This window comes from Micromys minutus (assembly GCF_963924665.1).
Source record: "Micromys minutus genome assembly, chromosome: 2".
NCBI lineage: Eukaryota > Metazoa > Chordata > Mammalia > Rodentia > Muridae > Micromys > Micromys minutus.
Window position 1 is genome coordinate 85,430,997 of NC_137971.1, and position 26,318 is coordinate 85,457,314.

Below are 26,318 nucleotides of genomic sequence, written 5' to 3' on the forward strand. Positions count from 1 at the left end.
CACCTGGCCACCTCTCCCAAGGGTTTCTCTGTTGTTGTTTCTAAGTACAGAAGGGGCTGTGGGGCCCCCTTGTGGTTGTGGTAAGATTGACAGTCTTGTGACCCCAGTCTTGGGCACTGTATTTGAGGACGTTGATGATCAAGCATGGGTGGGGTGTGGACTTCCAGAAGAGAGGCAGCCTTCCCACCTGAGTTGAGGTGACTTTCCAGTACCTATGAGACTGTGACCCAGTGTCCTATATTGTCGCACTTCAGAGATGAATAGACTGAGGCTTGCCATGTTAGGGCTCCAAGACTGTTAAGTGGAGGAGCTGGGACTGACCCCTGTGTCTGCTGCCAGGCCTGGACTTAGTTAATCCCCTTCACCATGCCCCTGTTCTCTCTGGCAATCCCGAGGGTTTAAGATGGGAGCAGCCTCCGCCTCCAAATCCCTGGGACAGGAAACATTCCCAGTTTCTCCTGGCAGCGAACCAGGATCTTATCTGGGCTCACATGCTTACTGGACACTCAGGGGTGGGAGGCTGGTCTGCAGATGTCCCCACTATCCCCCTCTGGCAAAGACAGAGATAGAGTTCAGCATCTTCAACTCCCTCCCACCAAGGCGCTGCCATTGCAAAAGCCCAGGGTTAGGGGCCACTATTCAGGCCCAACCTTCCTGGACCCCCGAGGCTGGCTGGGACACTTCTCCTGCTTTTAGCCCAGAGCCAGGCTGCAGGGGGCCCTGGTGGAACACTGGTTCCCTGTCCCAGCCCCTCATCCAGCCCCTCTCTGAGGAGGAGGCAGGCAGCTCGGGCTCTGCAGCCAGAGCTTTTCAGCTTGGAGCTCTGGAGCCAGATGTAACATTGACCTTAAATGGTAAAAGCTCCCCAGAGTGAAGAGAGGCTGGCCGAGGAGGAAAGGGGAATAACTCAGTTTTAGGTAAGTCATCGCTATTGCCTAGAATAACCTGCCTCTTCAGCCTGAGGGAAGCAGAGAGGCGCCTTCTCCTCCTTAAAGGTACAGGGTGCTGGGATGGGGGCACTTAACTTTAACTTGCAGGGGAGGTGGCCTGGTTGGGTGATATTTTAGCCGAGTCTTTTTATTGTTGCTGTCTTAAGTTTTAAATAAGAAATGAAGTGCCCAATCCTCACTAAATCCTGCCCCTTCTGTTGGAAAGCACACACAGTTTGGGGTAAAGATGTTACTACTCAGCGAGCCCCTTACCCCTGTCTTTTCTGCAGGATCCTTTGGGACAGTAAAGTAATGCCAGAGCTATGGAAGACAGGCAAGGTGGCCTGTCTTTCCCGGGGCTTCCCGTGCCTCTCCTTTGTTCCCTCTCAAATCCTGTGTGGATGAACCCCTGTTTGTCCACCTGTCCATTTCTATGCTTGACCCCCCTGACCTATGCTCTGGTCACAGCCCCTGTTTCCATCTCTGTCATCATCTCTCTTTGTGTACCTGTCCCCTGGACCACCGTGTTGTGTGCCCTTTCTCAGCGGTGTGTGTGTGTGTGTGTGTGTGTGTGTCCGAGCCTATGTCCTACCCTGCACCTCTCCAGAGGCCATTGGAAGCTATTCCTAGGGTGAGCGGCCCCCAGGCTGGCTTTCTCCAAGAGAAGGTAGCAGAGCAAGGCTCAGGGAGAGCCCAGCTGCTGGGCTGCCTCCTGTGCAGTAAACAGTTGTAAAAGCTGGAGAGGCCTCGTAGTCTGCATAAACAGCAGCATGGCCCCGGGACCCCTGGCTGGCGCTCCTGCCTCCACCAGTGACAGCTGCTGCTGCTAACACTCAGGCTGCTCTGGGTGGCACAGAAAGCAAGGCAGCCATGAACTTGGCTGAGCTGTATTCTGTATGGGGGGTGGGATGGGGAGGGAGCTGCTGGGGCTGTCAGGCTGGAGCACAAGTGGGGCAGGCCCTGGGAGGTGACACACACTAGTGGGGCATGCACAGTTACTCCTTATTTCAGTGACTTGCCTATGTCACACAAGACAGGCCAGAGCTAGGATTTGAAAGTATGTCTACATGGGTCCCCACCTGACCACTGTGAGCACCTCCAATAGTGGCCTCTGATTTTCAGCTAAGTGATAAAACTGTTATATTTGGTGCATAATTCAGTGGCATGTGTGTGTGTGTGTGTGTGCGCGTACGCGATTGTGCATGTGTGTTGGAGATGGCTGTTGGTGTTCAAGCCCATGTCTCCTTCTATAGGTGTGGTGGCGAGTCATTTCCACATACCCTTTATGACTCTTGGAAGGAAAACTGTGCTAACTGCCACAACATGAAAAAGGCATTGCCCATAAATGTATTTTCTGAGCCACAGAGAAGTTGCACAGCCGATTTGACCTCAGGTGACCGTCTCTAGGGGTTCTGCTCTTGACACTCCCCACCCCCCACACACCCATGGCTTAGGTAGATTAAGAGCCAAGGATTCCCAGTTCCCAATAGGCCCCGGGGCTCTTATTTTGGGGATAAAGTATTCTGGGAGTCCGTGAGAGGAAACTGGATTGTTTACGTGATGAATGGGATACAGCCAGAAGACTGAAGTCTGTAAAAGCAGAGTCCACACTGTGTGTCAAATGCCCCAAAAGGATGTTGGGAACCTACTGAGTGTTTGAATTGAATGGATGTGACACTTGTAAGATTTGTCTTGGTTAAAAGGACTCGGGTTTATCGAGCACTTGCTTCTGCTGGGCAGAATCTTGCTCTCTAGCTTAAAAGATGCTGCATGGGGAGACTCTGGCTATATACCCCGCCTTGCCTTTTCAACTGAGCAGCCCGCACAGGGCCACTGGGCTGGACAGCCATCTTCAGTGTGGATTGACACACTGTTTAATGCCTAGGGTCCAGGTAGGGAGATGATAACGGCCCTCTCCCCTCGGGAAGCTGAGTCAGAGCAGGGAGAGAGATGGAGAACTGGGTTCTGGGTTGCCATGCGCTCAGACCTAGTCCCCACATGTTCATCAAGTCAATAATTGTGCTACAACTCAGGATGCTGTGACTTAGAGGCACACAGCAGTGGCTACTGGTGGTGGGTTCCAGCTCAGGCTGGTTCTCTCTAGGACAGGGCAACTTCTGCAGTAGATGTCGCCTGCCTGTAGCTAGTAACTCAAGTCTCAGGAGTAGTTCTGGAGCACTGCTGTCCAGACCTGGGAAAAGTGGCTATCATACCAGCCCTATAGACCTGGGGCTTCAGGTGACAGTTCAGGTCAGTCCCACAGGATGGACCTTCGGGCCTGGCACCTGAAGAGAGCTGACTCCTGCCTGTGACCTTGGGCTGTGACCTTGAGCAAAACTTGCCTTCCTAGCCAAGGACTTCTCTAGGGAAGATAGAAAGCAAGTGGCAGAAAAACTTTCCCAGCCAGTTTCAGAGGCAAAATGGTGTGCTAAGACTGGGCTTGGGCACAGGATTGGACTATTCTACAGTCCATCATGGATTAAGGTGGGGCTTATGAAGCTCCACCCCTCCTCAAGGAGCCATTGGTAGTTAATGGTAACCTGCTGTCATTTTCTTTGTTGGTGCAGTTAAATTGCCTATACTCTAGGAAGTAACCCCTTATCCCAGCTTACAGAGGGAACCTTAGTTATCTCAGTGAGACAAAAAGTAAATAAAAAATTTAAAAGGCGCAGAAGATGAAGACTAATGGAGGAGAGGGGAAGCAGAAATTGGGGGTGGGAATAGGAGAGAGTGTTGAGGGCAAATTTGATCATAATGCATTGCGTATGAAATTGTCAAAACAATGTTAAACTCAACCAAATGTCTTTTCAATAACAACATGATTAAATAACATAGTTAAAGCTGTTACTACAAAAGGAACTGGTCTTAATCAGCACTGGTTACTTATTCTTTTCCTTTATTTATAGTTTTTATCCAGTTATTTTCCAGTAGTAAAAGTAGTCTTTGCTCTCAGCAAACTTTCATGGGGAAATACAGAAATGAGTATAAAAAAATAAATTCAGAAATAATTATAAAGAGAACAACCACTTTGGAATCTCATCATTCAGAGATAAGTATTGCTAATATTACGGTAATATTTATTATTTATACCTTTAGTGTGTAACTACTGACCAGGCCATACTCTGCTTAGCTTCTGAGATCTTGTGAGATTGGGCATGTTTTGAGGGAAACATTTATATGTTCTTCTTCGCCTTCTCCACTCCACCATTTTCTTCCTTCTGAGACAAGGTCTTAGGTAGTCCAGAATGGCTTCAAACTCAACAGGTAGCTGAAGCCGGCCTTGAACTTCTGATCTTATGCCTCTGTACTCACCACCACTCTCAGGACTGTGCTGCAGACTATCAAACTCAGGGCTTCGTGTGTTCTGGGTGTCTTAGTTATTTTTGTTACCTTGACACAAACCTAAGACTACCTGGGTGGAAGGAATCTCAGCTGAGAAATCTATCAGATTGGCCTGAGGCTATGTCTTTGGGGACATTTCCTTAGCTGATGATTGATGTGGAAGGGCCTGAGTGAGTGGGCCTAGGCTGTATAAGAAGAAAGTTAGCTGAGCAAGCCACAGGAAGCACGCTGGTAAGCGACATTCATCTGTGGTTCCTGCACGGAGCTCTTGCCTTGCATTCCTGCCTTGGCTTCTCCCTCCCCTTATTGGTTTTGTTCATGGTATTATCTCAGCCACAGAAAACAAACTTGAGTTCTAGATGAGCAGCCTACCAACTGAGCTATAGCCCAGCCCTGTAGAGTCTTTATGCTGTTCTATATCTTTACAAAGCTAAGACCTTGAATGGCTTTGTAGTCCAAGTTATTTTTAGTTGCACATCCCACTGTCATCTTGTCCTTGTCGTGAATGATTCTTCAAGCACAATGGTTTTGCAATGGCTTCACCATGCAGTCATCTTAGCTGTGGATGTTTAATCGGCCTTCCAGTTACTGGTGTTTGCAATGTGGGTTTCCCTAGAGGATTATCTGAGAGACACACACAACATGGTTGCTGTTGCACGTTTGCAGCAGTTTTGTTCTCAGAGGTGGATATGTATTGTGTGGCCTGATGTCTGTCAGTGGGCCACTGGCCAGCCTTACAGGGACTCACACATGTCTATTTCTAGGTCCTCTCGGTCTTACATACCCAAGGAGGGATTCTGTATTTGAAGACCAATGTCTGGGAATGAGAATTGCTAAAACCAGGACAGGCCTGGACAGAAGAAGCTCAGTGTGACTTCAACAGCTTTCTCACACTTCCTTGTCTCTCTTCTTGGTAAGACAAGAGCAGGTCTTGGTGCAGAATCTTTGGTGAGCAATAGCTGGAATGTAATAACTTGTTTTGATTGTGTTTATAGCTCTCTATTTGTGTTAACTGGTGCTGACTTTTACCACTTTAGACAGAACATAGAGTTTCCCTTTGAAGTAAATGCAACGGTGGTTGCTGGCACACATGGAATGCCAGCTGTGTTCCGGGCAATAGCCTTGCTTCACAGAGGTGGCTCATGAAGCTCTCATGGCAATCCTTCCAGGTAGCCATTGGGGTCTTCATCATACAGATGAGGCACAGGGAGGGAAGGGCAAGGAACTTACTCAACAACACGAATTTAGTAAGTGGTAGAGCCTAGATTTTGGTCTTGGTTCATTGTTCATAAATGAAAGACTATTAAGTAAATAGATGAATAGGCAGGGCAAAACTGATCAGGGTCCTGTGCAAAGACCCAGCCAGCCAATAGCTTGTGGAACAATGGGTAACAGAGCTGGTAGTGTTGGGGGAGCTCAACCTCGTGAGGAATGAGCATGCACACTGCTCAGCCTGCAGTGTGTGTGTATGTGTGTGTGTGTGTGTGTGTGTGTGTGTGCATATGTGTGTTTGTGTGTGTGTGTGTAAGGGGGAATGGAGTTCTAGAGTGGCCTTCTTTTTTGTGGGGACATACAGGCCATCACCACTTGCTGACTAAACAGTAGAAGTTTCCAGAGGCTCAAGAGAGGCAGTCAAAAGTACCAAGTGGGGGGCTGGAGAGATGGCTCAGCGGTTAAGAACACTGACTGCTCTTCCAGAGGTCCTGAGTTCAATTCCCAGCAACCACATGGTGGCTCACAACCATCTTTAATGGGATCTGGTGTGTCTGAAGACAGCTACAGTGTACTTGTATACATAAAATAAATAAATACAATCTTTAAAAAAAAAAAGTACCAAGTGAACTGAGATCAAAGCCCAACTCTATGGGTTGCCTTGTACCCTTAGGCAAAAGTCCTGGCCTTTCTCTTCTCCATCCTCATCCTATAATTGTTTCCCTATGTTCTGTTGGGCTATCCTGTATTTTTGTTTGTTTGTTTATTGTTTTTCTTATTTTGGAGATAAGAACTTGTTCTATAGCCCAGGCTGGCCTCTTGCCCAATCACCCAGATAGTGAGATTGCCTGCATGCACTTGTCCGGTAGGCCTGGCATGCCTTGTATTTCATGGGTGGGCCAACTGTACAATATGAGTCGTTGCTCTAGGACACAGGCCCAGCCTCCCCAGGCTCCAGTGATTCCTAGTCTCTAAGTTTTCAGAAGAAAGATCTCGAATGACCCGGTATGAGATCAGCAGTGATTGTCAGAGGTCAAGGTCAAAGAACAGAATGTAGTTATGGTTATATCAATGGTTCTCAACCTGTGGGTCCTGACCCGTTTAGGAGGTTGAACACCCCTTTCATAGGGCTTGCATGTCAGATATCTTACACATCAGATATGTACATTGTGATTTATAACAGTAGCAAAAATTACAATTGTGAAGTAGCAACAGAATAATTTTATGGTTGATGGTCACCACGACAACCTCATCGTGAAGAACTATATTAAAGGGTCACAGCATTAGGATGGTTGAGACCCAGTGTCTGATATGCAGGGCTTCCTCAACAAGGGCAAACTGCTAAAATCAACAGTGTCTTCAAAAGAAGTTTTGACTTTTTAACTTGGTGTACCTTTCTAATGTGGGGTGGCCTTTCTGCCCCATTGCACACACAGAGAAAGTGGTATTCATCACATGTTGGGGCTTTACCTTTACCTGTACTGTTCCTTTCCCTGTACTGCCAACATATACAACACAGGTTCGGCCATCTAGTACTTTTCCTGACTCTGGGGCAGACTGTTTCTTAGTTCTGCTGAGCCCAGCAAAGAAAAACAGGTGTGGAAAGTGTTGGGTTTCAAGGATTTCATGTCTTAGACCTAGAGATGCTTGGCAAATTGCCCTAGACCCGAATTTCTACAGTTTGGAAGGCACCAAAGTCATTTATGCACACAAAGCACCTTTTCAGAGTTCAGAGAGGAACAATCCATTTGCTAACATCTATAGTGATATAGTGTGTGTTTGTGTGTGTGTGTGTGTGTGTGTGTGTGTGTGTGTGTGTTGACAAGAACAACAACATGCTGCTTGTTATTATTATAGCCAGCATTTGTTGAGTGTTAGCTAAATACTGTGTCTGGTGCATTATCTATATTACTTCATATTTTTGCTCTCTGTGAGGTAGTTAATAGTGTTATCTCCCATTTTTTTATGAAAATTGAGCCAGGATTACACAGGCGGAAAGTATCAGAGCCAATGCCACATTAACGCAATGCCTTAGCCCTTGGTTGCTAAGTGCACACAGCACATTGAAGGATAGAAACTCAGCAGTTGGGAGGCAGAGGCAGGCAGATCTCTATGAGTTTGAGGCCAGCCTGGGTGATGCAGTGATTTTCAAGCCAACTCCAAACTCAGAGAGAGAAAGCAAAAGCAATAAACAGAGCAAGGGGGCAGGAGAATTCACACTCGAGTTGACCAGTCCAGGAGGGAAGCATAGGTTGAGTTAGTAAGATGTCAAAAAGGTTAGCCTAGGGGGCTGGAGAGATGGCTCAGAGGTTAAGAGCATTTGCCACTCTTGGAAAAGGCATGCCCTGCCCCCCAGCACTCTAATGGCAACTCACAACCATTTTAACTCCAGTTTCAGGGGATCCAACCCTCTTCTGGTCTTCATGGGCACTGCATACATGCTGACAAAGCACTTGGAGCCATAGTAAGAAACATTAAAAAAAGTCTCCCAGGTTTGAAGACAGGGACGGTTGCTCAGTAACCCACTCCTGGCGTGCTGAGAAGAAAGGGAGCTAGCATACAAGGGGCGATCCCTGCTCCTGAGCCTGCCTCACGCTGTACCCGTGGGCAAACTGTCTCGTATTTTCCAGGGGCTCGATTCCTCGCCGTAAGCTGTTTATTCTGCAAGGCCTAGGGATCTACCCGACAGTTGCATGATTAAGACCATCCCAGGGCAATAATTGTGACAGACACTGTGTAGGTGACAAGGAGGGGCCTTGCAGGTGTGTTTAAGAGCCGGCTGCTACGGCTCACTCTCTGAAAGGTCTTGCAATGCCCCTGAGGACAGCTGGACTGGCATCAGCCTGTGCTTAAGGAAACATTTACTGTTGGAGGAGTGCCTGTTTCCCATCACTTTGTTAACAAGACACTTGATTCATGCTTTGGTTTAGACATTCACCTCTCAGATCAGAGCCCATGGTCTTGTTTTCATCCTCAGCAGAGCTGTGCTAACCTGGTCCCTTTCCTCACGCTGTGGGTTCAGTTGTTCCAGGCTCTCTGGCTTTGGGAGCAGGAGATTACTCGTAGAGCCTGGAGCTCAGTTCCTGGGAAGGGATGGACATCAGAACTGGGAGGAGTCCAGCAGACCTTGGGCACACCTTCAGAGTTCCCAAAGTGGAGGAGAATTGTGGAACTCAGGAAGACCCAGGAGACAGTGCAGCCAACGCCCACCCACACGACACTCACTTGGATGCTTTCTTCCCGATGACCATAGGATCTGTACCCATGTGGCTTTTCAGGAACTCCCCAGACTTTAGTTTTAGCCACGGGTAGGTGGCATAACCAAGCTCACTGCCACCTGCCCTGTCCCCAGGCCATCAGTAGCAGCTTGTGAAACTTTTGTCTTCAGGGATCTCTTCCTCCTTCAGGAAAATATTTACTGGCCAGGAATGCGGCTCAGTTGGTTGAGTCTTTGCTTAGCATGCATGGAGCCCTGCGTTCCATCCCATAAAACTGGAAGTGACGGCACACATCTGGAAGCGGTGAGAGAAGAGGCTCAGGAGTCTAAAGTCATCCTCTGCTAAAGAGACTAAATCATAAACCCAAACTTAAAGTGTTATCTTCTAGGCTGGTGGGAAGATAAACACATCTACTGAAACATTCTTTGACCTGAAATTCCATTTTTTTTTCCTTCTGATTTTGGAATCCCAAGCGCTTTTGTGGGTTCTTGGCTCTGGTCCCTCTGTAGCTGATGGAGAGGTTAGTGCTATCCATGTGACCTGGTTACCTTGAATACATCTGGAGACTGTGGTGCCTGCCTCACGTGGAATTGAGGGACAGCTGCAGAATCCCGAGGGCTGTCACACATGTACAACTTCACACTCTGAGCCTTCATCAGGCCCTGGTGGCAGTCTATAAATCTGTCCCCTGGCACACTGAGAATGGCTGGATCCCAGGAAACATACTGTTTCCCTCAAACTTTAGCAAGTCCAGTATGGGATCATGGGAGGTGGCTCAGTCAGTAAAGTTCTTGCTACATAAACACAAGGATCTAAGTTGGATCCCCGGAACCTACACAAAGCTACATGTGGTGGTATGTGTTTGTAACACCAGCACCCGGAGAGGAGACAGGTAAATCCTTTGGTCTCATTGAATAGCCAACCTAGGCCAACTTGGTTAGGTCCAACAAGAGACCCCGTCTCAAACAAAGAAAAAAGCAAGGTGAATGCGTCCTGACCTCTGGACTTCACACATGCACACACAGATGTGCACACACACAGGTACACAGTTCAATGTGGAAGGTGCATTCATCATTAAGAGCCATGTACAGGTCAACATTCCTGAGTGACCCCGTGTGCTCTCCTCCTCTATACCATCCCCGGGGACAAGTGAGACAAAGGGTCGTTAATTGTCTCCTGGTTTCCTTCTGAGACACCAGTGTTCTGGAGCCATCTCTACAGGAAGCCAGCCCTCAGCTCAGGGGTGACACAGATGGAGTTACAACCCTAAGTGACTATTCTTACAGGCACCCTTCTCTCTCACCTTCAGATACCATCTAATCTAAAAGGCCTTAGGGAACCCAGACTTATGTTTTACAGGGGACACATGGCCTAGAAAAAAAATATGGCTTGCGGCAGCCACCTTCCAGTTAGCTCGCCAACATGACGAACACGGAGGGAAAGAGGAGGGGCGCTCACTATATGTTCTCTAGGCCTTTTAGGAAACATGGAGTTGTTCCTTTGGCCACATACATGTGAATCTACAAGAAGGATGATATTGTAGACATCAAGGGAATGAGCACTGTTCAGAAAGGAATGCCCTGTAAGTGTTACCACGGAAGAACCAGAAGAGTCTACAGTGTCACCCAGCATGCTGTGGGCATCATTGCAAACAAGCAAGTTAAGGGCAAGATTCTGACCAAAAGGATCAATGTGCGGATTGAGCACATCAAGCACTCGAAGAGCAGAGACAGCTTCCTGAAGCGGGTGAAGGAGAAGGAACAGAAGAAAAAGGAAGCCAAGGAGAAGGGCACCTGGGTTCAGCTGAAATGTGCCAGCCTGCGCCACCCAGAGAAACGCAGTTTGTGAGGACTAATGGGAAAGAGCCAGAGCTGCTGGAGCCCGTTCCCCATGAATTTGTGGTCTGATATACAAAAGGAAATAAAGGACCCGCGTTACAAAGTGTTTTCCTTAAAAAAAAAAAAAAAAAAAAAAAAAGGCTGGAAGACGCTAAGTTCTGCCATACCTTTCTGGAGATTTCTCTTGTGCGTCTGTGCCCTAAGTGCTCAGAGATGCCATGCAGAAGCCTATCACGTGTCAGGATCCCCAGATGGAGTGACATGTGACCACTTGCTTTTTAGAGTTCTTACCCTTACTTAGACATGCTCAGGAACATCTAGTCTGGTGTTTGTGCTTGAATGGGTGTAGGGTAGATTGCCAAATACAGGATCCTCAGCTCTTGCGAGCCACCAACGAAGGCCAGCTCATCCCCAAAGCTCGCACTCAGAGGACAGATGGTGGGCGAGGATAGGGAAAATGGGCTCTGAGGGCTCATGGGCCCCTGTAGGCTCCCAGCACCTGTGACTATGGAAGCATCATGTTACTTCATGGAGCTCCAGCTTCCTTGTTTAAAATGGCGTCAGCTCATAGGAAGCTTGGATGTCTCAAGGTCTGTGACAGGTCTCCTGTGAACAGGGAAGGTTGGCACCGTGTCCTGTCATCTTTTGCCTGTCTTGCTTTTTGCTACCTGTTCCCATGTGGATATGGAAGCCTCTAGTACACAGGCCAGTATGGGTCTATTACTTTGGTTTGGAGGTCACTAGAATTCCTTAGACCAAGAGAAGAGAGGGGACACTCCTGTGACCAACAAAAGGCCAAGGAGGAAATCCATAGTGCTTTAGCTGGGCTGTGGGCTATGTTAGCATCAGTTTGGTGGAAAGATGAGAAGAGCCCACCCAGCTAGGATTCTAGGTAGTAGTGGAATACTCAGGAAAGGTACATGTTATTCTCCAGGGAATGGGCAGGAGAAAGGCAGATTCGACATGAGATGCCATCCAGGCTTAGTGGTGTAAGCCTGTAACCTTAGCTATTGGAGAGGCTGAGAATTGTGAATCCAGGGTCAGCCTTGGCAACTTAGTGAGACCCTGACGTAAACTTAAAATGCTGAAAATGTGCCAGGGATAGAGTTTGGTGGCAGAGCACTTGCCTAGCTTGTCCAGGGCTCCTGATTCTGTCTCCAGTACTGCAAGGTAAAACTGAAAAAGTTTTCGTTTTGTGGCAGTGTTCACCGAAGCCTGGCCAGGCCTGACCCATCACCCAGCAGGGGCTGTATTGAAACAATGGTAATCCAATTTCAGAACCAATTTCAGGAAGGCAACCATTTCAAAATGACCTTGGAACAGAGCGACAGATGGACAGACCTAACAGTATCTGCCCGGCAGTGTTATTGTATACACATATTCAGCACCAGACAGGAAATCGCTTGCACAGTGGAAAGGTTACAAACAGAAAGAAAGAGATTAGAACAGTCCCCTTCAAGGAGCCATAAGGAGAGGGACACCATGATGAAATCCCTGTAAGCAACCTTGGCCTTCCATTTCACAGTGTCATCTAAACAAAGATTACTTGTGTTGGTGAGGACGAGAGGTAATGAGATTAAGTCACATGGCTTGGAAGTTCTACTTTTAGGCATTTACCTAAAACACCTGAAAATAGGCATTCCAACAAAAGTAGGTACAGTGACATCTATTTCCAACAGCTAAATGGCAGGAATAATCCACACGTCTATGAACTGATAAGTGGATAAACAAGACACGAGAGAGCCATACAATGGAATGTTAGTCAGCTATAGAAAGAAACGAGGTTCTGGTAAATGCTGCAGCACACGTGAGCTTCACAACAGACACAAAATCACATACCGAATGCTTCCAGAACAGATAAACCGGTATATGGAGAAAGCAAATTAGAGCTGTCTCCCAACTCCCAGAATATATCTCTTAGAGAAGCTCATCCCCTGTGGAAATGTGATTTCACTCTCAAACCTTCATTCTTAGGAATTAAGAGACAGAACCATTCACAGCACTACTCTAAGGGGCCATATGTATTTTAAAAAATTATTCCATTGTTGTCATTATTATTATTAAATTATTACTACTATCATCATTATCATTTTTATTAAGAGTCTCAGAGAGCTCAGGTTGGCCTCAGACGCCTTATGTAGTCAAGGCTGGCTTTGAACTCCTCCTGTCTGTACCTCCAAAGTGCTAGAAATTTTCTGGGTGGGTGTTTCTGCTCTCCTAAGCCACATTTCAGGTTAAAGGCCTCCAATTCATTAACAGCAAGTGGAAGGCACAACTTGTGAATTTCCTACATGGGAGGCAGCTTGGCCAATGCAGGGCAGAGAGGGACCAGGCAGGAGGGGGACGAACCAGGAGCGCCTACGGCAGCTGGAATGAAAGTTAGGGTCTGACAAAGGCATGCTGGGAAAGCAGGGATGTTTTAGAAATAGCGACACCATTCCTGAGGGACTGGCCCGGGTAAGGATGGGAGGCAATTTAGATGCTCGGAGGACTATTTTTGGAGACAGAATCACATTAGTTTACCGCTGCTTTAAATGGTGGACATTTAGGGAGCCCCGAAGGAGCTCAAAGGCTGCTCTCCACCTCGGAATCTGCAGGCCCTAGTCTATACCCTTCCTCCCAAGACTGCTTTCTGCTTCTCTGTGGTACCCAGCATTGGAAACACTCAACACTAACTTCTCCAGTCTGCCATCTTGGGAAATGACAAGGCTATTTCAGGCATGCTGAGCAGCTTGGGTTCTGGCTAAGCCTAGAGCTGGGGGGGGGGGGGGAAGGTCAAAACAAAAGCATCCAGAAACTTCTCTGGTCTTCTCTCTTGGCTGAGTTGTGAGGAAGCTAACACAGTGTGGAGATTATAGCTACTCTTCCTGCTGAGGTTAACTTTTTTTTCAGGTATTCAGCAGCAGCCAGAGAGCCTTAAGCGAGGGGGTCAGTGTAACAGATGGTGTCCTCACTGTGATGGACACACTGGGAAGGGGTGAACAGGGAGGTGGTCAGAACATCTCTGGGAAGTTCTCAGCTGAAATCCCAGAGGAACAGCCTCCTGGGCCTGGAATAGCTCATAGTCCAGTCCTGTTTCCCTAAGTCTCTCTCTACTGACGAACGCGACAGTCTGGAGATCTCTGACTGTGGAATAAATCCTGCCTCTGCTTGACTTCAAGAAGTGACTTCATTGTCCCCATTTGTGCTGGGCTCATAAAGCGCATCTTTGCGAATGCCTTCGCTGACAGAATTCCAAGTGTATCCCATGAGAAACGATATATACCCTGCCCTTCCCCCAGAAAGTCCTATTGTGAAACTGATGTGTGTTTGAGAGAGTGTGTGTGCTCATATGTATTCATTTGCATGTGTGAGTGTGAATATGCATGTACATGTGTGTGTATGAGTGAGAACATGTGTGCATGAAAGTGAGTGAGTGTGTGTGTGTGTTATGTGTGCATGTGCATTCGTGGGCATGCATTTGTGTGAGTGCATGTGTATATGGGTGTATGCATGAGTGTTTGTGTGATGTGTGCACCTGTGCGCATTTATGTGAGTGCTTGCATGTGTGTGCCTTGTGTGTGTGTGTGTGCTCGAATTCACTTTCGATCTTGTCTAGACTGTGGCATCCCAGCTTGCACTGGCCCTGCCTATATTCACCCATCTGCAGAAGCTTTGATATGCCCTGTCTCTTTTTCTTTCCTCTTCTTTCAGGCTCCTCCTTGTCTCTCCCTTCACATCTTCCAGCCTGACCCCATCCGAGAATCAAACTCCATCTCTTCTCTCACCTGCTTTTCTTGCATTACGTACCCTTGAGGATTTTAGATCCATCTCACTTGATGTCTTCTGTCTTTATGCTTTGGTTTGGTTCTGCAGTGCTGGGGGCGAACTCAGTTTCAGCACATGGCAGGCAAGTGCTCCCACTGAGCTTCAGCCCCAGTCCACACCTTTGATGTTGGAGGAAACATCTCACAAGCTTTATTAAAATGCAATCCATGCCCCATATAACTCATTGACTCCAATGACCACACTTGGTTTTTAATACATTCAAAATTATGTAATCATCATCACAATCCAGTTTGTCAACCTCAAGAAGTTCTCTTCTTAACAGCCACCCTTCATTGCTTCTGTTCCCCTGCTCTAAGCAGCCACAATTTACTTTGTATTCTGAATTTTCTTATGAATAAAGTCATACAATGTGTCATTTGTGACAGGCTTCTTTCATTTACCATATTTTGAATGCTTCATCTTTTTGTTTGTTATTTTTAAATTTTAATTAACTAATTACTAATTAATTAATTAACTTTACATCTTGGCCACCGTTTCCTCTTCATCATCTTCTCCCAGTTTTATCCCCTACCTCTGCTTGCTCCATCCACTCATCCTCTCTTTCTCTTCAGAAAAGGGGAGGCCTCCTATGAATATCAACCAACCTTGGCATATTGAGTTTCAGTAGATCTAGCCTTCTATTGAGGCTGGATAAGGCAGCCCAGTAAGGGAAGTGAGTCCCAAAGGCAGGCGACAGAGTCAGAGATAGCCCCTGATTCTGCTGTTAGGACTCCCACACAAAGACCAAGCTACTATTTTTTTAAAATTATGTTTAGTTATGCATGTGTGTGGAGGGGGTATGTGCACATGAGTGGAGTACCCTTGGAGTCCAGGATGGGGTGTTGGATCTACCTGGAGCTGTATGATTGTGAGCTGTCTGATATGGGTGCTGGGAATCTAACTCAGGTCCTTTGCAAGAGCAGTATATGCTCTTAACTACTGACCCATCTCTCCAGCACCCTGCCCCCCTCCACCTCACCCCAGATGCATAGTCTAGCATGTACTTGTTTTAGACTAAGCAGTATTCTGTTGTAGAGTTACACCGTCTTTTGTTTAGCCATCAGTTACACAATGAACATATAGTGTGTGTCTACTCTTACGTGATTGCAGGAAAGGCTGCTGTGGACATTGTGTATGTGTTTTGTGTAAACATATGTTTCCTTTCCTCCTGGGTAGATTCGAGGAATAAAACTGGTGGATAGTGTGTTCTGTTTAACTTGTAGAAGAACTGCCAAAGTGCTCTCACCATTTACTGCTTCGATTAACAATATACGTGCTCTAATTTCTTCTTACATCTTTATCAAATTTGTTACATAGCTCTGTGATTTTTGCCACTATAGTGGGTTTGAACTGCTATTGCAGTCTTTAAATTGTTTTTAATTTATATTTATTTATATATTATATAAATATAATTTAAGATTATACTTATGCTATTTCTCCTTCCAAACCCTCCCGTATATCCTTTCTTGCTCTCTTTTAAACCCATGGCCTCTTTTTTCATTAATTGTTGTCATATATATATTCCTATATATATATTTATATTCCTAATTACAATCTGTTTATTCTATGTAATGTACTTGTACACCTATGATGTGTATATTTTCAGGGCTGACCATTTGGTATCTAATATGTGTTTTCTTCCCTGGAGCCTTTTCCCCTTCTCCTTCCTTAGTTGCCTGAAGGGCCGAGACCTCGTGATCTTTCCCCTCTCCACTTTGGGACATCTATTTGTGTTATCCTTGTTTATGTTTAGGCAGCCATTTTGGTGAACCTTTATAGGAGTAGCTTCTGACATTCCTAGGAGACCCAGTCCCAAAGCAAACCTTCTGTTCTTCTGATTCTCATAATCTTTCCATCCCCTCTTCCACAGTGTTCCATGAATCCTAGTGGGACGGGGCTCTATAATTCTACTTTTTGATTGGTTATGGTTTTCTGTAATTGTCTGTTGTAAAGAGAAGCTCTCGGTGAGGGTTGAGGACCACACTGACCTGTGGGAACAAGCACAAATATGTCCAGTGCAGTAGGGATGATGCTGGTTAATAAAGGGGTGGTTGTAGGTTCTCTCCTCCAAGATGCATGACATCACTAGCACATGGCTAGTTTTCCAGTACCAGCCATGACTTCCCTCTTATTGAGTAGGTTGATATTGTGTTGTTGTTCTGAGTTCTATTTCCTTGGTAGTTGAGCATCTTTAATTCTTAATGTTTTTGCAGGTGGTCAAAGTGTGTGCTTTAAGAAAATGGGTGCTGGGAATCCAAACTGAGATACCAATGCTTACCTATCAAGCACTTTTTATCTACTGAGCCCCCTCCTAAGCTCAAAGTCTTAGCTGCTCATTTACATATATTCTCTAGAGAGATGACTAATCAAAAGTTTTACCCATTTAAAATTTGTGTTCTTTTCATTACTGAGAAATAATAATTCTTTATCCTAGATATTAGTCTCACACCAAATATCCTTTTTGAAAAGGTTTTCCTATTATGTAGAGTCTTTCCCTTGTCACTTAACTTCCTCTCCATTCCCCAATACCACGTGAGGGCACAGTAGAAACGGAGCTACCTGTATGCCAGGAGACATCATTAGGACCAAACCAGACAGAGTTTGAAGTTGGACTTCCATCCCTATGGTGTAAGGAGATAAGTACCTGTTATTTAAGATCATACATACATACATACATGTATACATATACACACATACACACTCATGCACAAATGAATCTTTAAAACACATATGCATATACCACACAAATTAAGTTAATCTTAAAAAATATATAATCCTGATTATATATGAATTTTGGGACTGGAAAGATAGTTCAGTGGCAAGGAATGCTTGCTACTCCAGACAGAATTTGGCTGTTTCCAGCACCCATGTATGGTAGATTAAAACTGCTGATAACTATAACTCCAGGGAATTCAACTCTTTTCTGGCCTATGGGGCACACACACAAACAACAACAACAACAACAACACACACACACACACACACACACACACACACACACACGTGTGTGTGTGTGTGTGTGCTATGTAGTATGTGTATAGTGTGTGTATCGTGAATGACCTACACCTAAGTGGAGGCAAGAAGAGGGTGTTGGCCATCTTCCTCCGTCACTCTCAGCCTAATTCCCCTGAGACAGGGTCTCGTGTTGCTTTTCGAGCCCAGTGACATCCTTGTCTCTACCCTTCAGGACTTTAGTTACAGGTGTGGTCATGCCTTAAAACAAAGAAATGAGAAAACAACAACAAAATGTGTGCATGCTCCCGTTAGAGTGTGGGGTCCATTTGGGGTTTTCAGACTGTTAGCTGCTCTCTGCTCTGAGACACTTTCAATGATGTTGTTCTGTCTGACTCTAGAAATTCCCCCGGGGCTCCTGGATCTCAGAGCCATTCCCTTGTAGCTCAGGGGTCTCCCTTGCCCCGGTTTCCTTTGTCAGCTGTTACTTTTAATTCTCTGAGCCTCTGAGTGTTTTTAAGGCTATCTGGTTGAGAGGAAGTAGGCAGTTGTTACAAATCAGTTACAGGCCAACCTATAAAGGTGAGCACAACCTTCAGGAGGACTGATTCCCTGGATCAAAGTGCTGCAGGCTCAGGATTTGGGTCCCTGGGGTTACCTGCAGGACAGAGGAGGGAGGAGGGGACATTGCTTCTGAGTAAGTGGCGAGCTACCTGAGCCTGGTTGGTGAAGACGGACGTTGGATTCTGTCCATGTGTAGCTTCCCATCAAGCCTTGGGGGAGAGCTGCGTGTTCAGAGCTCTCTGTATCACTGGGGTTTTGTTTGTTTTTAAAAATATTCTAATGATCTGTTTTAGGGCTACAGTGTGTTCCTAAGCTATAGAAAGAGCTACAGGAGAGGGTTGTCACACTTAGGGGAAGGGCTTGTGACCACGGTGCAGGAGTGTGGGGGGAGCAGGGTCTCTGTCATGCTGTCTGTTGTCAGGCCTTATGTCACCAGGAGGCAGGGAGGCCAGGCCTCTGGCCAGCACTTGAAGGAGCTGAAAGTCTAAAAGTCACGATATAGAATCTGAAAAGCCAAACCCTGGGAGGCTGGGGAAGGAGGCTTCGGGCCAAGGTGGCAGTTTTCACACCTGGCTTGCAAATGAATGGCTGGTCATCTTGCTTTGAAAAATTCTAGTTCTCTTCCCTCAAGGTTTGCTCAGAAAATGTGAGCTAAACAAGATGTCAATATGCAGAGGAGACCACAAGCACCTGCAGGTTATTTACTGAAAACAAGTAAAGCAAATTGGCCATTGTCCGGAGGAGAGAAGCCACTGTGATATGTGGGCGTCCATGTGTGCCCTCTTGGATGGTAGGTAGCCATTAACTTTTGGGAGGCAGTCTCCTAAAGGAGTTTCCTCTCCTGTCTACCAGGGAAAGTAGTCCCCGGCCAAGGCCCCGGAGCTGAACTGTCCTGTCCACCAGGGAAAGTAGTCCCCAGCCAAGGCCCCGGAGCTGAACTGGGCTGTGGTCAACAGTGAACTATGGAGTCTGAGTGAGCAGAAGGGAGAAGCGTTCTCTTAACAGAGGCTGCTGAGAACACTCGATTCACAAATGTTCTTTTTAAAAATTCCCACTTGTCACCGATCTCCTCATCCTCATCCTTAGGAAAACCCCACCCATCTTCCCATGGGGGGGGGCAGGGGCTCTCTAAAGGCATGACTCCACCCATCTTCCCATGGGGGGCTCTCTGGAGGTGTGACCCCACCCATCTTCCCATTGGAGGGCTCTCTGGAGGTGTGTGCTAAAAGCGTATTGGAAAGGATTCCTTTCACAGTCCAACATTTGCTGAGCTCTAGTTAAACCTTATGGGGTCAGAGATGTGCAGATGAGAAACACTGAGTTTAGAAGAACACACAAAAGTCTGCCAGGACAACCCTGGAATTGTTGTTAGCCAAGTGGAGGACATCTGGCTGAAAACAAACTATTTTAACTATGTTGCAACAGGGTTGACTAACTTTTCTACAAAAAAAAAAATGTAAATACAAAATTTGTTTTGTTTTGTTTTTGAGTTAGATAATATGTGTCTGAGCTATTCCCCTGTCCCTGTAGGAGGGGAAACCACCAAGTTACATAAATGAATGTGGCTGTATCCCAGTGCACCTTGCTTAAGGGGACAATCATATTTGACACACAAGGAGTAGTTTCTTCAACCCTGCTAGAGGAGTGCTTGTAATAATATGGGAACAACAATAACAAAAGCTACCATCCCAGTAGCTGTGTTGTGCTAGATTCAGTGGTCGGCACACTATGTTTGATTTGCATATATTTACATACTTATCTTCATAACGATTTAAGAGGACTTTGAGATTCAAGAGCAAAAGTCAAAAGCCAAGAGCTAGGAAGGGTGACATTTATGTTCACAACTAAATGATTCAAAATGCCTTAAGCAAATAGCACAGAAGGCTAGAGAAGGAGTCCGCCTTCCACAGGTCACTAAGGGCAAATGTCCCCTGAGATGTGGGAGCTCCCAGGTCTGTAAGCCTGGGTAGACCTAATAAACCCTGCCAACACCAGTGACTTTCCAGGTCTGGGGTCCTTAGAAGTCCATCCTAGAAAGGGGCCTGATGACTTACCTGTCTTTCTCAGATGGCCCCCTGCAGGACCACAGCAGAAGTGTCCCGTCTATCCCTGGCTGCCATGTCCTGTCCAGGTCTCTTGTAACTCAGGCTTTTATAAGAGGCCGGGAATGTTCTGTGAAAATGGCTTAACTCTGGGATTGAACTCCATCTTGTTTACGTAACAGTTAACTTAGGTTGAGCTCTTGCAAGGATAACAAATGGTGGTGTGACAGGAGGAACAGGGTGGATCTGGATGTTAAAGGCAAGACCTTTCCATGGTGAATCGCTGAGGGTTTAGCCAAATGAACCGCCTCTGTTCCCGTGTCAGTAGCTTGGGTGCTTGGTTATTGTTGAGGTTCAAGCTATAGATACTCTGTTCTGAGCAGTTCCAGAAGCCTCACTGGACTTGGGCCTGTTTATGGCACACCCCTAGCAGTCATGTTGTTTTTAGTCAGAGACATGGAAGGTGATTAAGCTCAGTCCCTCCTCTGGAATGGAAGGCTCAAGGGATATTCTTACAGATTAGCTCAGGACAAGCCTACTGGCCATAGACCTGCTTTTCCAGCTGGGACTCTCAGGCAAGTGGCAGAACAGAGAGGTGAGGGAAGAGTGGTGTATAGGAGACCCCTGCACACCCCGCTTTATAAAGCCAGTTTGTGTAGGAGACCCTTGCACACCCACTTTATAAAGCCACAGTTTGTGTAGGAGACCCTTGCACACCCACTTTATAAAGCCACAGTTTGTGTAGGAGACCCCTGCACACCCCGCTTTATAAAGCCAGTTTGTGTAGGAGACCCTTGCACACCCCACTTTATAAAGCTACAGTTTGTGTAGGAGACCCTTGCACACCCCACTTTATAAAGCTACAGTTTGTGTAGGAGACCCTTGCACACCCCACTTTATAAAGCCACACTGTTTACATGAGGTGTAATTCATCATTATCAATGCCCAAAAGCTAACAAAAGCCAGCATCAGAGGGAAAGAGAAAGTATTGTTTCTCAAAACAGGAAAAGCCAGAGATAGCAACCTCAGCTCATCAGGATGTCGGAGGCTAGCCCTGGAGACTTTTTGTTTCTTTTCTGACTCTCAACTGTGTACTTTTTCACATTGACTTCATCCCTAAACAGGTTCACCATCTCAGCAAGGATTCATGCTTTACTTTCTCCTGCATTCTCAGTCTACACTTAAGAGTAGAACCTCCCAGCATGCCCAGCAAAGTCTTAGTGTGTTTGTGGCTGCGGTTCAGTCATATAGCTCCTTTTAGGCAATCTCTGTGAGCATAGGAAATGATACATAGACTTCCACAGGCTGCCTCCTGCCCTGGGGCTGCCTCCCACCCTGGGGCTGCCTCCCACCTTGGGGCTGCCTCCCGCTCTGGCATTGTTATCTAGTCTCCTGGATCCTCATCTCATGGTTACTCTTCAAAGGCAATGGGAAGCATGGACTCAAGAGACAGAAAGTGGGGTGCAGCTAGAGACATCAACACTGCGCTGTAAAGATGGGGAGACTGGGTCCCAAGTCATGATGACGTCATTCTGCATGGTAGTTCACTCCCCGAAAGGCTTATCCAAAGTTGCCTTTGGTCTCCTCCAGCCATACTAGACCTGACTCTGCCCTGCAGCCCAACCCCAAGCTATGGTAGCATTTCTATGGTCTCTGAAAGCTTAAATTCCCAGCATGGGGATTACTAGGGTGAAGGCACCTCAGCTGGAGACATTCCATCCAACCTTCTTCGGAAATGAGCTTTTTTTCTATGATCTCAGCTGCTGCTTTTCCATCCAAGGGTTACTTTGAGGACTTTTAGCTCTCAGAGAACTGCATGTGGCAGGGCTCAAACTGGTTGGCAATGCTGGTTTTGAGGTAGGACTAGGAACCTGAGAAGTCAAGACTTTGTCAGGAAATACTTCCACCACCAACTGTTGCTGGTTCAGAGAACATTCTGGGTATGACAACTTTGTATATTTTATTGTTGTTTGCTTGTTTTTATTATTTTGTGCATTAGTGAGCACACATGCGAGTGTTCACATGGTATATGTGCATATGGAAGCCAGAGATCAACCTTAGGTGCTGTTCTGTTTTGTTTTATTGTTGGGACCTAGTCTTTCGTTGGCCTGTAGCTCACCAAGTGAGCCTCTGGGATCTCCCTGTCTCTGCCGCTCCAGCACAGAGATTAGATGCATTGTCACCATGACCAGCATTATCTTTTAAACCTGGATGTTTAACACAGGTCACCATGCTTGCATTGAAAACATCTATCTACTGAGCTATCTCCCCAGCTTATTTCTTTTGTTTTATTTTGAAACAGGATCTTGCTATGTAGCCTGGGCTAGCCTGGGCTAGCCTGGAACTCTGTTCCTTCTGTTTCAGTCTTCCAAGAGCATGGCATGAGCCACCATGCTGGGCTAGGAGACCCGGCTTTAATCCTGTATCTTTTGACTGTGTGACTAGCATCTATAATGCAGTCTGAATTTTTTTTTTTTAATTTGTAAAACGGAGATACAGTTCCTTGTGGCAGAGTCCCACTGTGTGCAGGATTAATGTGCCATCTGAAAATGAGATTTGGTCATAGGAATACATACTGAGTGGTTGCTAGAACTATGCCACATTCCCACAGAAGCTTCCAGAAAGTGCGCTGTTTGCACTGGGTTAGACTGGGGATGACATACACATGCAGGAAACAGAAGCTACTCCATGGCCAGTAGAGATGCCCACAGGTGCTTCCTCAGGCCAAGGAGACAGAACATCCAGGAGAGGTCAGAAAAGGACTCTGGGAGGGCACATCCCTCAAAGACTCACTGTGAAGCCCCAGGGTCTAGGACATGCCGTGCTGAGGGAGTGGATGGCTCAGACACTCGTCATAGACAGCATCTCCAAACCAGGTCCTACATAGTGACCCCAGTGGGTACTTTCCAGAATGAAACTTGGAAGGGAGGTAAAGAAGGAGAGGGAAGGAGCAAAGGAGAAACATGCTGGGAGCTGGGCAGTTTGGGAGGGTGATGGGAGGTACTGAGTTAAAAGATTGCTTTAGTCTGTTACAAAGTTTTGAAGAAAAGGCTCTTGCTACTTGGTTTCTGGGTTGACATTTTTTTCAGGTCTTATGTGGACAAAATTCCTTTCTTCTCATCCTCATTCCTGTTCTAAGAAATGCTTGTCTTCAGGTGCAGATTCCAAGCTCCACAAACATGCTGTTGTTGGCTTCGATCCAGACACACATACTGGCTTCTGAGGGTCTGTGTGTGCAGTGCAGAACTGAGCTGGCAAACTGGTATGTTGTGTCTATCCCTCTGCCTGTAACAAGAGACAAGTGTTCCCAAAGGCCTACCTCACAGGAATGAGTGACTCCAGGCACCAAGTGAGCAGGACTTGCAAATGTTGGTCTGTCCCATACTGGAGAAAGGAGGCGGGGCTTCCACTGTACACACCCTATGGCTGCCCTCTGTTGAGAAGGAGGTCCCGGGAGTGGCAGGACAGCAGATACTGGGCTTCTACCTCCTCTGAGAACATACTTCCATTTTCATGGATGCTGTGGCTAGCTCCCAGGGATACCCGAGAGACCAGTGGAGATGTTTAGAGACCTACTGCAGGTCGAGGTTGAAACTGTAGGTCCCGCCTCTGTCCTACACGTCAGTTTGCTACAGAGAACTTCTGGGTGAAATGACAGGGAAGTGAGAAGGAGAAGGCTCTGTGCTTTGAGAGGACGTCATGATGGAATTTTCTGGGGAAAGTTTGCATGCATATATGGCAGAAAAACCAGGAAACATGGTTGATTTAGTTATTTTTCTTATGCTGTGGCCAAATACCAAGAAGCAATTTGAGGAGGAAGGCTTCCTCCTGCCCCCCCCCCCAAACTTTGAAAATACGGTTCATCATGGCAGATAGGGCATGGCAGAAGGACTATGAAGTAGCTGGCACATAGCATCACATTCAGAAGAATGAGCAGGGAGTCGAGCTGCCCATACAACCTCCAAGCAGGAGCCTCTGACATCCACTTTCTTCAGTGAGGTTCTCCTCTCTAAAGGCGCCCCAAAACTCTAAATAACACCACCAGCTAGAAGAGAAGTGTCCAGACACATGAGCCTGTGGGAGGGGTATTTCATGGTCAAACTGGTAAAAAGGAGAACTCAGAAGCTAACCTGGGGAAACCCTCTGGGAATGGGGTGGGCATGGCCACACCTCTGAATGTACAGCAACCCAACTGGTATATGTTCACATCTCTCCTGGATAGGGCTGGGTCCTCCCCACTTCTCTTATGGGGAACTCCAAAAGCCATGATAGGGTTGCCAGTCCTGGAGGGGTGACAGATCCTAAGGTACTTGGACTTTGAACATCTGTTTTGTGGAGTATGTGGCTCTTTCCTTCACCCAGTCTTTCAGCTTCTCAAGAAGCCCTCAGAGCTGAACTGCATGCTGGTCCTTAGGGTCAGGCTCCACTGTCTATATGTGAGTCTAAAATGAAATGTAGACGAGGAAGAGAGGGTGTGGGCAGAAGCCCAGGCAGAGGTGTGTTAGTTACTGTTTTTGTGAGCGTCCTCAAATGCAGGAAGCAACCTGAGGAAGAAATGATTTATTTTGCAGGGACAGTCCATCATGGAGGAGGGTGGGGGTGGGGAGTGAGGGGGTAAACATGGTGGTTTAGGCTATGGTAGGAAGAGTGATAGACTAAGGACAGGAAGCAGAGACAAGAAAGGAAGCCAGATAAGCCCATAAACCTCAAGGCCCACTCCCCAGAGATCAATCCACTTCCTTTAGCTCAGCCACATATCTCCACTGGTCCACAGCCTCCCCAAAGAGCAACACCAGTTTAGAGACCAAGTATTTGAACACAGAAGTCTGTGGTGGACATCTTTATGTTCAAACTGTTACAAAAGAGGACTTTGGTTGTCAGTGTTAGTCTTAGTTGAGTTAGGAAACACAGAAGTATCTGTACGTACCCCTTACTTGAACTCTTCTGTCATTTTCCCCTGTGGCTGTTGTTAGAAGTGGCCAAGTCCTCTTTACCAGCCACAGACTGAAGCCCGAGAAATGCATTCTTTGTCAGGTTCTCCGAGCTTCAAGGCAGGGCTAGGAGGAAGCCAGGTTTATCTCCCACCAAGGTCCCTGTCACCCTCTCTGTGAAGTGCCCTGTGACAGGCATTGCTGCTGGACTGTGTATGTAGTGATGACATTCCCGGGCCTATGGTCACTGTCTTGAGAGGTACTTCCCAGATGCAAGACCTGGCTGTCGTGGAGAAATGAGGCCACACATGGCAACCATATCTAGGCCTGGACAGCAAGGAGCTACCCCAGGGACCACACAACCCTGGGGGGCAGAACTCTATGTGCACCTGATGGAGCACCTCCAGCCTTTTGGGAGGACTGGGCTCTGATTTGCTCACTGGCCTTCCCGAGGGTGCTCATGCTGGCACTGCTGATAAGAATGAATTAGATCAATTTGTCTGTAAGGCCCAGAGGAACATACTTAAGGACATAAATCAGGGGTGGCAACTTGCAGCTGCAGTCTGAGTCCCCAGAGACTTGTATTCAGTCCTTGTGGAATTTCTATACTTTTTTTTTTTTTTTTTTTTTTTTTTTTTTTGGTATTAGCTTTAACATTTCTAAATCAGGTGATTTTATTTTTAGCACTAGAGTTTTGGCTTTTCTTGGAAACTGGAAATACTTGCCAACAAAAGATGTTATTTCTTCCTGACCCCAAAACGGAATAGTAGCCTCCCTAGTTAAGTGACAGCTGCACTCTCTGCCACCTCAGACCCCATCAATCCACAGAGGAGACTCCACCATTCATATTAGTTGCCTGGCCCTAGAAAGAGGAGTGTTTATTTACTCTCTCTTCGTGAACCCTATTTTCTCAGAAGCTGCTTCTCAATTAAAGCAAAGCCTGCTTATCTATATATTACAGATTGGCTGTTGCTGATTCATTCAACACACTTAGAGAGTGGCTCTTCTATGTTTGTCCCTGAATTGGGCAGCATTGAGATATGAATATTCATGTATTTATAATGAATATTTATAAAGATGTTCATTCGTCATGAAAGTATGAAGGAGACAAGTTCTTGCTATTGAGGCATTTAGATTCTAACTGAGCTGAGGCCCATGCAGAGCTCTCTGGGAGTCACAGTATAACCAGTGAGCATGTGGCTGAAATACAAAAGGGTTCCTGCAGATGGGACCGAGCAGAAAATCATACATGGGAGACCACCTGGGTCATCTGCGGGGGGACAGATATAACTAACACCAGCGTCACTGGAGTACAAAGTCAGAGAAGGAAATGCACACATGGAGGCCAAGGTCAAAGGTCAGATAAGAAGCCCACTTCTTTGCAGGCTGGGAACAAGAAGAAGGGGTTGCCCCAGAAGGTGGGGGCTCAAGGCAGCCCCAGCAGAGGTAAAGAGATAAATTCCCCCCCCCCCAGCATCCTGGA

At 46.6% G+C, this 26,318-nt stretch overlaps 1 protein-coding gene and 1 pseudogene across 2 annotated transcripts in view; both read left to right on the forward strand.

Annotated features, from left to right (window-relative positions):
• Positions 1-851: 851 nt before the first annotated feature.
• IRAG1 (inositol 1,4,5-triphosphate receptor associated 1) overlaps positions 852-26,318 on the forward strand; it is a gene marked incomplete at its 5' end in the record, with an annotated part of 110,936 nt that continues 85,469 nt past the window's right edge. Inside the window, 2 exon segments of the mRNA XM_080911809.1 lie at positions 852-885; positions 888-995. Coding sequence (XP_080767935.1) covers positions 852-885; positions 888-995 — 142 coding nt within the window.
• On the forward strand, positions 10,124-10,608 carry LOC308416957 (large ribosomal subunit protein eL21-like; annotated as a pseudogene). The gene has a single exon. The product of its transcript is annotated as a large ribosomal subunit protein eL21-like (transcript).